The sequence below is a fragment of the Oratosquilla oratoria genome, chromosome 17 (assembly GCF_046742065.1).
Source record: "Oratosquilla oratoria isolate Oo_2021 chromosome 17, ASM4674206v1, whole genome shotgun sequence".
Taxonomy (NCBI): Eukaryota; Metazoa; Arthropoda; class Malacostraca; order Stomatopoda; family Squillidae; genus Oratosquilla; species Oratosquilla oratoria.
The window spans coordinates 32,924,746-32,937,245 of NC_134793.1; the positions used below are offsets into that span (position 1 = coordinate 32,924,746).

General features: G+C 39.6%; 1 protein-coding gene across 1 annotated transcript; it reads left to right on the plus strand.

The window, feature by feature from the left end:
* The first annotated feature begins 5,801 nt into the window (after window positions 1-5,801).
* LOC143034184 (cuticle protein AM1274-like) lies at window positions 5,802-12,410 on the plus strand. Its single transcript, XM_076200130.1, has 6 exons — window positions 5,802-5,868; window positions 6,839-7,017; window positions 10,114-10,197; window positions 11,025-11,174; window positions 11,458-11,502; window positions 12,119-12,410. The coding sequence occupies exons 1-6, from the start codon at window positions 5,857-5,859 to the stop codon at window positions 12,144-12,146; spliced, it is 498 nt and encodes a 165-aa protein (XP_076056245.1). The 5' UTR covers window positions 5,802-5,856; the 3' UTR covers window positions 12,147-12,410.
* Window positions 12,411-12,500: the final 90 nt, after the last annotated feature.

Here is a 12,500-nt window from a genome sequence, read left to right on the forward strand (position 1 = left end):
TTGTAAATGTTCACTATAAAACCCACTCTTCTGCTGAAGAGGACTACAGATAGTAGCCGAAATATACAGTTTTCCTGTACTTCCGATATTATTTCTCCGATAGTGGGTTTATAGTGAACACAAGAACATAAGCACATAAGAATGAAGGAGACTGCAAGAGACCATAAGGCCTACACTAGGCAGCTCCATATCCATCACCACCTGTCATCCCCATCCATAAAGTTGTCTAACCGTTTCTTAAAACAACTGATAGTTTCAGCGCTCACTACATGGTTACTAAGTCTATTCTATTCATTGACCACCCTATTAGTAAACCAATTCTTGCCTATTTCCTTCTTAAATCTAAATTTGTCTAGTTTAAATTCATTACTGCGAGTCCTGCCTTGTTGTTTTAATATGATGACCTTGTTTGCGTCACTCTTGTTAAAGCCTTTGATTCACTTGAACACCTCTTAGTTATGATTTCTTTGTGATAATCTGTCGAGTGTGCAGGCCATTTCACATATGGATTATGGATATCACTATATCATATCATTCGTTAGAGGCAACTTCCTCAATCAAAAATATTCATATCTCAATTGCAAATTTTGGTTTTTACACCTACTCTGATTATCGCCAGGTGACTTTACTCAGATTTAGAAAAACCTTTGCGCACTTAGAGTATAAAAAAAATCTTACAGAGCGACAAAGAAGTTCCTATTCTCAGTAAGACCCAAACACAGGGTACCATAGACCCTGGTGCTTTTAGATTATATTTTGTTTTATCCTGAGTGGTTGGCAAGGGGAATATGGTGAGGGGGGCGTATAGGAAGGATAGGCAGAAGTTGGGAGAAGGAACAAAGGAAGAGAAATGGATGAGAGAAAAGAAGAGGAGGAGATAGGACAAAGGAAGGTAGGAAGGAGAAAGAGAATAAAGAGGAAGGGAATAAGAGAAGATCGAATGGATATAGAAGGGAGAACAAAAGAATAATGTTTGAGTAATGGACCAATAATTAGACAGATAGTGGAGCATCAGAGACTAGTACCGGAATTCGAGTTACTTCGAGACTGATAAGTTATCGAAGATATGCTAATGGTAAGGCAAACTGACATTACTAGAAGCTTGTGTTCCTGTCGATTTGTAGTCCCGACTAAATGGCACAAAAATGAAATAAAGAATAAAGGAAAGTTAGACCATTATGTAACTAATAGTTTAGGTTCATAAAAGAAAGTTAATCCAGTATATAACTAATAATCTAAACTAACTTTTTTATACATGGGCACTCTAATGAGCCAAAAGTATAACTGGTTTATTCCTCTATTCATTGTACAAGAAGATTAGTAGGTATGAGAGGTTGTAATATGATGATAGCTTTGATAATAAAGATAGTAATAATGAAGCGTATTGATATAGGATTGGCCCTGTATACTTTCCTAACGTGAATTGTCACGAGATGATAAAATCATAGCAGTAGATCGAAAGAGAAAGTCTGAGAAGACCGGATGTCATTTGGAGATGAGATCAGGGAATAGAAACAGGAAATGGAATTCTGACAATAGAAGGATCTGCGGAAGAAAAAAAAAAAAAAAAAAAAAATCTCATCGATGAAAAGAGGCATACAGAAAGGCTCCTGCACTGTCCGGCACAGCGCTGCCGTTGCGGCTTGTTGACTCAAGTCTCCCTTACGTGTCACTAGAGTCAAAACCAGAGCTGGGCAGCGTTCCTCGAAGAGTGCATTCCTAGGTGCGTTCCTCGGTGCGTTCCGCTTTATTTTGGCCGCGGATAGCGCTCCCAAACTATTAAAGCAATATAGATGCCGGTATAGTATGTGGCCTACGAAATTTATCTTTGGTATAGTATGTGGCCTACCGGACTTTTATTTCGGTACGAACCTGTCTCTTAAGCTTTAATAGTTTGGGAGCACTAACCGCGGCTATACTAAAGCGGAACGCACCCAGGAACCCACCGAGGAACGCACATAGGAACGCGCCCAGCTCTTGTCAAAAGGTTAAGAAATCATTCTAACCTAGGGGAGATGGCGGTCTTTATATAAAGTTTTGGCTATTGTCAGGTTAAATAATTAAACTAATTAAAATTGCACATAATAATCTAGCCGCAATTTATGCCGCTGCATAATGTGATATCGGCAGAAGAGTTTCACATCGATCGTAACACGAGATCCAAAATTTCATTGTTATTTACATTATTATAGTTTTTATTTATTAATATATTATTATGATTTTTTTCGCATCCGACCTAGATATGGACCAAAAGGTCTCCTGTCGCCATGCTCCGCCTTTGTAATCCTTTGTAATACACTCGTTGCAAAAAGGGACGAGTAATGACAACGCAAGTGCTTATTCGTAACTGTTTCCACGATTCATGCCAAGCAACCTAAATAAACAAGAAGCATAACAACAGCATCAGTCATCATGTTTCCCATATTCTGGTTGAGAAACAAAGAAACTAGTGTGAGACAATATACATGAATAAGTAACCATGTCTAAATAAGCGAAATTCACACTAAGTGGGACCTGCGATCGAAGCTCGCGACGGCTGGGTTTGATTATTTGATTTACATAGCTGCTACTAGCGATTCGTTCCTTAATATCAAGGTAATGTACTGCATATATAAAACAAGTGATACAAGAGAGAATAAGAAATTCATTTGCATGCAATTCAATTGAGATGTACAAATGTATTTGAGATTGTTTATGTCAAAAGTAAATAGTTGCTGTACCATTCATAGTCTACAATTTCAAAAACTATTTTGTAATTTCATACACTCCTGTAACTTAATATATACAAGTTTTATTTTCTCATTGTGTATGGGCCAGTTGATTTTATTCAGTTGAAGGTTTATCTAATTGGCTCCTTGATCTTTATTCTGGCTGATGCATGACGATTTCATTCAGTTAAGAAAACGTATTCGGACATTAGATGTTAATCTAGAGAAACTGCTTTCTTACAAAAATACCTCCATTGTAATGACTTCAATTTGTTGAATCTCTCTCTCTCTCTCTCTCTCTCTCTCTCTCTCTCTAAAAAAAATCATCAGACATTAATTACAATTTTGGCAGGAAAAGATAAGAGGAAGAGGTAATAAGAACAAATAATTTAAAAAAGTGGAGACCTATATGCAAGTTGACAGAAGACATCGGGTCACTATAAACAGTGTTTCTAGCGGAGTTCCGCAGGGGTCGGTTTTGGGGCCCTTGTTGTTTATGTATATAAACGACTTGGATAATGAGATTAATAGTAATGTTAGTAAGTTTGCGGACGACACTAAATTAGGACGCCTAATTAGGTCAGGAGAAGAAGCCGAGATTCTGCAGGAAGCTTTTAACAAACTTTTCACATGTTCGGTGAAATGGTAAATGAACTTCAGCATCTCAAAGTGCAGCGTGTTATACGTAGGTTTACACAACCCAGAAAGCAGATATAGCTTATATATATATTTTTAAATTGAGTGCGATTAAGGGCTACAAGGGTGATGCAAACAAGGTCATCATACAAAGACGACAGGGCAGGACTCACAATAATGGATTTAAATTGGAAAAATTTAGATTTAAGAAGGAAATAGGCAAAGACTGGTTTACCAATAGAGTGGTCAACGAATGGAATAGACTTAGTGACCACATAATGAGCGCTGAAACTACCGGTTGTTTTAAGAAAAGGCTATACAACTTTATGGATGGGGATGACAGGTGGTAATGGACATGGAATTGCCTAGTATAGGTCTTATGACCTTGCAGTCTACTTCATTATTATGTTCTTAAGTTTTTGAGTAACTTTACGAAAGACAATATCAAATAGGTTATGAACAATCTGTAGTTGCACATATTACTAGATTTACACGCATGAACGTAAGTATACCATAGAATCACTTTCTACAACACCAAGAACAGAGGCGATAGCTTCTCTTATATTGACCTATAATGTTTACATTCTGGAGATACACGAGAACTCTATCGATAATAATCAAGACGAACATTAGCTCAGCTTATGTCTACAAAGCCAATTAGTCTCTGCGTCCAACCTGCTTACGCCTATAATGGAATTCTAGAGGATTGGATTAACCACGTTCGTATTCTTGTGAGCACACAATTGTGTGTATATATATATATATATATATATTTACATACACTAAATGGTCCCCAGTGAACAGATTTTCACCTTTTGAACCACATTAATTCACTTTAATTCCATGCCATCACGGTCGAGACTGACAAGGAGCGCGATGGAAGCATATATACGGAAACTGATACATGGTTAAGCTAAGGACTCGAACCCATCTCAGACATAACAAGTGACCAGTGTGTGTGTGTGATTCACCATGGTCTTGGATCACGTGTTGGGCTCGTGTGTGTGTGTGTTTGTATGTGTGCGTGTTTGTATGTGTGTGTGTGTGTGTGTGTGTGTGTGTGTGTGTGTGTGTGTGTGTGTGTGTGTGTGTGTGTGTGTGAATATCACTAAATTTAATTTTCAGTCTATTATCGTGTTATTTCATATCTGGACTTCTACGTGGTATTTCTCGACGTCAAAGAATTAAGTTAATACGTCCATAGAAACGTCTATATAGTAAAACATTTTATGGCAGAGTTCGTAGAAATGAACTCGATATTTCCATGAAAAAACAACACCTGTAACTTGTCTTACATCGAGACACTGCTTCTGCGTCCTCTCTGATATACTGTACCTTATATAAAGACTGAAAGAAACCAAGAAATTCTAGCTGCGGAATGGAAATTCTAGATAAAGTTAATTAATTTGCATAATATGTTCAGATTATGGAATATGCCTTCCAAATAAGAAATGCGTACGTGCGTAAACTTGTGTATGTGTGTGTTTGTGTGTATGAGTGTGTGTGTGTTTGTGTGTATGTGTGTGTGTGTTTTACCTAGTATTTACTTAGTTGTATCTTACGAGAAGGGGAACTATTCTCGTGGTGTCCCGTCTCTGTATCTCGTAGTGTCTAAATTGTTCTTAAATTCATGTGTGTGTGTGTGTGTTTACCTAGTATTTACCTAGTTGTATCTTACGGGAAGGGGAGCTACGCTCGTGGTGTCTCACCTCTATATCTCGCAGTTTCTAAATTTTTCTTAAATTCGTGTGTGTGTGTGTGTGTGTGTGTGTGTGTGTGTGTGTGTGTGTGTGTGTGTGTGTGTGTGTGTGTTAGTGCGTAGGGGATGTGTACTAAATACATTGGAGAAATCACGATAATTTATGAAACCTACTGCGTAACGGGGCCTTTCCTAAGCAGAATGAACTTGTCGTGCGTTCACCCAATAGGCTTCTTAAGATCATCGTCCCTCTTTTATTGGGTAATTAAACCCGGTGAAGAGCTTTAATGGAGACCCATGTGGCTGAGAACGCATGAAAAATAAACCATAACGTCCAGATTACAAAACATTAACCTATTTCACCTTAAAGAATTTTCAAAGGATGGACGTTTTTATGTAAGAAAAAAACAAAATGCATCAGATAAACATCGTAGTCCTCTTAGTAAGATAAAACATTTTGGAATGACTTCTGGGCTTTTACGATTGGACCAAGAAGAAGAAGAAGAAGAAGAGGACTAGGTTAAGGATGGACATTCCTTGACAAGGAAGCTGCTTGCCTCAGGGTCCAGGAAAGGGACCCCTAGAATGGACCCAGGACACGTCCTGCGGTCCGGACCGGTCCCTTGGGGCGGGATAGGAGGCAGTCCCCGCCCCTGACCCTGAACCTAGAGGATGGGCGTCGGTGAAGGGCAAAGGGAGGCGAAGGAAGGATCCAGATAAAAGGGCATGCGATGGTAGTCCGGCCATCACTTCTTCGTCCACTCTCCTCTTGTCTACACCCCCGGCACGGACCTGTCGTGACTCTACAGAGAAATGGCCCGTCTCGTAAGTGCTATGTACCGTCGATTCTGTTCAGACGCGACCAGGACCACGGCTGTGTGACTCTGTATACGATGTGGTTGGATATCTACGTTGAGATGGTGTGTTGGTATGGGAAGTACACATGCGTATACGAGTTAACTTGCGTATGTGTACATACCCACAAAGCGCATGTTGACATACAGGATTGCAGTCTCGTGCATATACAATAGCTGATGTTAACATGCAATTGCACAACATACATACACGGAAATACACACACACACGTACACACACACACACACACACACACACACACACACACACACACACACACACACACACACACACACACACACACACACACACACACACACACACACACACACACACACACACACACACACACACACACACACACACACACACACACACATACGCGTGTGCTGGAATATATACACACGTGTGCTGGCACATACACAAACACACACACATACATACATACACATATATATGCACGTGTACTCACACATATACGCGTGTGCGCGCACATACGTACATACACATACACATACACACACACACACACACAAACACACACACACACACACACACACACACACACACACACACACACACACACACACACACACACACACAAACATACAAAAATACACCCACACACAAACATACAGCACACGCAAACACACACACACAAATACGTACGCACGCACATACAAATAGGCATACACAAATACGCGTACACGCACACACACACACACACACACACACACACACACACACACACACACACACACACACACACACACACACACACACACACACACACACACACATTTTTTTTAACTTTAAGAAACAAGACAAATTGAAGACCTGGACATAGCTTGAGATGGCTCATACTGACTGCGGACCACTGACATCACCTTCTACGTCAGAACCAAAGCTCTGACGCCCTTTGTGCTCATGGCTTCTCCAGATCGTCCTCGCCGCCCTCATCTGCGCCGCCGCAGCCAGGCCGCAGTTCCTCAGCCAACCGCAGTTCCGCAACCAACAGCCGCAGTTCGTCAGTGAACCCCGGTTTATCGAGAGGCCCTTCATCGAAATCGTGAGGTCTGACAGCACCGGACCCGAGGCCGATGGCTCCTATTCCTTCAGGTAGGTCCTCTGGTTACTTCGCAGGGTTTCTTGAAAGTCCTCGTGTAAGGTATTTACTTCTTCAGGAAGTTTCTTTACAAGAGTCCTCCTCCTTCAGGTTAGGCTTCTCGCTACTTCTTCTGGTTTCTTAAGAGTCCTCGAGTACTTCTTAGGGTTTCCTAAGAGTCCTCGTTTACTTCTTAGGTTTTCTTAAGAGTCCTCGTGTACTTCTTAGGCTTTCTTAAGAGTCCTCGTGTACTTCTTAGGCTTTCTTAAGAGTCCTCGAGTACTTCTTAGGCTTTCCTAAGAGTCCTCGTGTACTTCTTAGGCTTTCCTAAGAGTCCTCGTGTACTTCTTAGGCTTTCCTAAGAGTCCTCGTGTACTTCTTAGGCTTTCCTAAGAGTCCTCGAGTACTTCTTAGGCTTTCTTAAGAGTCCTCGTGTACTTCTCAGGCTTTCCTAAGAGTCCTCGTGTACTTCTTAGGGTTTCCTAAGAGTCCTCGTGTACTTCTTAGGTTTTTCTAAGAGTCCTCGTGTACTTCTTAGGCTTTACTAAGAGTCTTCGTGTACTTCTTAGGCTTTCCTAAGAGTCCTCATGTACTTCTTAGGCTTTCTTAAGAGTCCTCGAGTACTTCTTAGGCTTTCCTAAGTGTCCTCGAGTACTTCTTAGGCTTTCCTAAGAGTCCTCATGCACTTCTTAGGCTTTTTTAAGAGTCCTCGTTTACTTCTTAGGCTTTCTTAAGAGTCCTCGTGTAAAGTATTTACTTCTTCAGGAAGTTTCTTTACCCGAGTTTTTCTTCTTCAGTTCGGTCCTGTTTCTAATGCCAGTTGCGTTCTCGGTAGATGTTTGTTAATGCATTCTTACTGTGGAGAGCGGTTATGGCTTTTAGTATACTATGAAAAACTACAATGATTTCGAGTTTGACGTTAGCTATAAGAGACACAGTTACCAAGATTCTATGTCGATGTATAATACAGTAATAGAATCATACAGTTACGTCATTCTTCGATCCCACCCGCTAGTGAGTTCCCTTAGTTATTTCGTTGGGTCCATTTCTTGTCATAAGACCTATACTTTCTAGACTATAGTGAAGGCACTATTTCTGTTTAATACCACTTACCCGTTCACATTGTCAAACAAAACCGCGTAACTTGTACGAACATGTAGTCTTCGTGAACCTTTTTCTATTTTTGTCTAAGTCTTATGTTCCTCTGTTGACAGGTTTCAAATACCTTCGTTTCTCTAAGCAACAATTAAGTCGCATTTACTGCCTTAATTTCTTTATATTAACCTCTTTAATACGAGACAAATTCTCGCGGGCGGCATAAGCTGCCTGATGTACGATGATGCATTGCAATACTCGCATTATGAAATATAAAATTACGGCTGTATTCCTCGTTCTCTTTCACTCTCAATGTTCATAACCACAGAAAATATGATCAGGCTAGTTCACAGAATATGGTGGTCACTCAGCTACAACTACAAAATAAATATAATCAAAACGCCAAAGTCGGCATCCTCATTTACCCAGTCACTCCTCATAACGCCTAGGTGGGCATCATCGTATAGAAAATGCTAAGCTGTAATAATTCTGTAATTGTTAATACTTTATCCCACGCTTCTCGTATCTACTGACCGTTATTATGATTATTTTGTTATTACCATTGTTAAGACCAATACTATGATATTAGTGTAAGAAGTTTAAGCATACATGTCACTGTGCATTCAAAGCAAAATCTTTCTCCTTGGGTTTTAGATGGATAAGGTAATCAACATTAGGTAATTCATGATAAACAACATTTAACTGTATAATAGTCTAAAGCATAACGAAAACAAATCTAACTTTTGATCATCATATTCTAATAATTTATCTATCAAACACGAAAAAGTTTAGTCATAATATGTCTCGTTCTTTGTTCCAAATAATTTCCTTTTTTTGGCACTGAAAACTTCCACCACTCTTCACCAAACTAATACGAACACAGTGATAATATTTCTTGTCGCATGGATGCATGAAGGTACGTCGAGTTACCATGCTATGCTGGTAACCCGGTTACTAATACCACAGCGTTCCAGGACCCTAGAGTCCTTGCCGTGAGGGTAAGATTACATCATCTCTCGCTATCCCGTTTACCTCGTCAGTTCACTTTCCCCCAAACGCCCTAATCTCGTTTTCCATCGCACCACTACAACAGGAGCCTGCGTGGAGCAGTGGGTAACGTTTCTGCCTCGGAACGCGGAGGGTCTGGCCACAACTCAGTCGTATTCATATGCTAGCATCTAATCAGTATGATAAAGCAGGTTACACTATTTCAGACTTTATTCACAATCACAGTCATTTCAAAATTTCACATGAACTTTTTACTATACCCACGACCTTACCAAACCTGATGATGCAACCGTGGTGAAATATAGAAGTTGTATCGTCTCTTAGGGGATACATCGGTCCTGCACTGGACCATTAGGGTTGATATACACTATACACCATTACCTTGAATTACTTTTACAATGCACACCAGTAACATGCTACAAGACTATGAATTCTACTGGTGTTACTTACACCAATCCATCCTTTCGTCACTCTAATCCCCTTTTCCTTCACACCAGATATCTTGATTAGTGGTTTCTTCTGTGGTCACTTATGTCAATTTAATTTCACGAGGTTTTGTTCTCCGTTCACACAGCGTAATTAAACATAAACTAGATATAATTTCCTTATGTTTTTCCTCGTTTCATTCAACATTCCTATCACCCTAATTGAAATTTGTTAAATGTTAACTTGAAGTACACCACGGTACACTATCTGCAAGAACATGTACAACTGTATTTTCCTTTTTTCCTCTTTTAATAAGAAATAGATACATGCACATATGTGCATGTATGTATGTATGTATGTATGTATGTGTGTATGTATGTGCGTATGTATTGGAAACTGGCATGTTATAACACATTTGTAAATGTTCACTATAAACCCACTATCGGAGAAATCCTGTACTTCCGATATTATTTCTTCGATAGTGGGTTTATAGTGTGTATGTATGTATGTATGTATGTATGTATGTACGTATGTACGTATGTATGCATTTATGTACTTATTTCATCTTGTTTTTTCCACAGCTTCGAAGATTCGGCTGGAGCAAGACGCAGCGAGAGCGCTCAGTACACTGGACCTAACCTCTTCTTCGTGGAGGGCTCCTACAGGTAACCATCCATAATTTGTTTGAAAACGGGGAGCTACGTTCCCGAAGGGCATGTAAAAGAAGCCTAAGGGGAAGGGCGAGGGAGTAGTAATGGATGGGTGGATCATGGGATTTAGGGCTAAGCCCTAGGATCTACAAAGATCGTTCAGGGTAATCGTCAGGGCGTAGTGAGGTCCTCAGAATATCGTGCCAATCATTACGCGTTTGTATCAGTAGATCTGATATTCTTTTGTAAGGGAATTGTTAGATTTTCTCATCACCGCAGTTCTTAAGTGTCTGATATAAAGTATATACATACATATACCAAAGGATTTTTCCCCCTTACATGGGGGGTAGCCTGATATAAAGTAACATACAGAAGGAAGTGAAAGCAAGTTAAGAACTGTAGAATACGAAAACAAGAAAAAAAAACATTCAAAATTCATATCAATCTATAAATGAATAGATGGACAAGTAAATAACTGAATAGACAAAAAAAATAATAATAAACGCAAAATAAGAACTATAAAATAAAAGTTACTAAAAACAAGAAATACGAGATATCTAAGTTTCATATTATTCTATAAGTGGAAAGTTGAAAAAGTAAATAACTAAATAGATAAAAACAACGGCTAAAAAACAAACGCAAAATAAGAACTACATAAAAAAATGTAACAAAAAGGAGATATATATAAACTTTATACAACTCCATAAATGAACAGATGAATAAATAACTAAATAGATAGAAACACGATAAAGTAATAAAATAAACGCAAAAATAAACAAATAAATAAATAAAATAAGATAAAAACCGAGACATTAAAACTTTATATCATTCTACGTTTCCAGCTACCCCAACGAAGATGGCTCCGTTGTGGAAGTTCGTTTCCGCGCCGACGAAAACGGATACGTGGCCGAGAGTCCCTACCTCCCCGTTGCTCCCCCAATGCCCGCCCATGCCCTGGAGCAGATCCGCTTCGCCGAGGAGCAGAAGCGACAGTAAGTTTCCTCTCCTAGTGCAATATGTTGTGTCTATATCCTCTCCTAGTGCAATATGTTCGTATAAGTTTCCTCTCCTAGTGCAATATGTTCGTATAAGTTTCCTCTCCTAGTGCAATACGTTCTCGTAAGTTTCCTCTCCTAGTGCAATATGTTCGTGTAAGTTTCCTCTCCTAGTGCCATGAAAGCACAGAGATCTGTTTGTCCTTCTGAACATATGCAAATATGAATACAAACGTAAAAAGTTTCTCAGCCGCTAACTATATAATATTTTATTTAACAGGGGAGTCATCTTTGACGAGCAGGGCTTCATCGTCGGACAGCGCAAGTAAGTGAAAAAAACGACTAAAATACATATTCTGTTTCCGTTTGATAAGGGTCTCGATCTAGTAAAACCATCTTCAATACCGTGTCCACTTTTCCTATGTTGAACGAAATCGCCCGTCCATGCGATTTTAGTCATAGTGAAAACTATTGAACGCCAAAGAGATGAAGAAAGAGTCTCAACTCACAAAGAGACCCTTTGGTTCATACTCGACCTTTTACAAACTTGATAAAATCCTTCGTTGTTCCCCGAAACAGCTAAATAGAGTTTATGGATTAGATGGCATAACTGGAGGGGACATGTGTAGTGAATAATATTTGAAATAAAGTGTAAAGGTCCTTGATAAAGATTTGACAAGGAATATGTTATACACATTGTCTTTCTTTTGATAAGGTATAAAACGATGACCATACAGATAAATCTGTCAACAAAACGCACGCACACACGTGCGTGTGCACACACACACACACACACACACACACACACACACACACACACACACACACACACACACACACACACACACACACACACACACACACACACACACACACACACACAAACAACATTAACAACTCCTATACTCTTATGTTGCTAACAAGACTCTGTTTCTCAACAGCAACCAAGTCTTCAACCAGGGTTTCTAAGCAGGAACTCCCATCCAAAGTAACGAGTCTTCTTCTCTCTGGCCAAACGACAATCTAACCGGACCACGACGTCTCTACTTCTCGACGACTTTTTTTTGCATTTGATGATTCCTTTCATTCCTGAGCTTATGACGTCATCTTCAGCAAAGATGCGCATTTATCTGAAACGTTTTCTGCAATGCAGAAGTCCTCTCACATTTCTTTAGATTTGTGTCCCATGCATACCGACTGTACGATGTGCAAATACATTACAGCGATTTTTAACTCTTTCTCATTTCCTACCTTCCTTACTTCTCCTGCTAATGAAAAGCATTTAATTCCCTAAGAATTCGTATCTTTACCACATCGAATAGA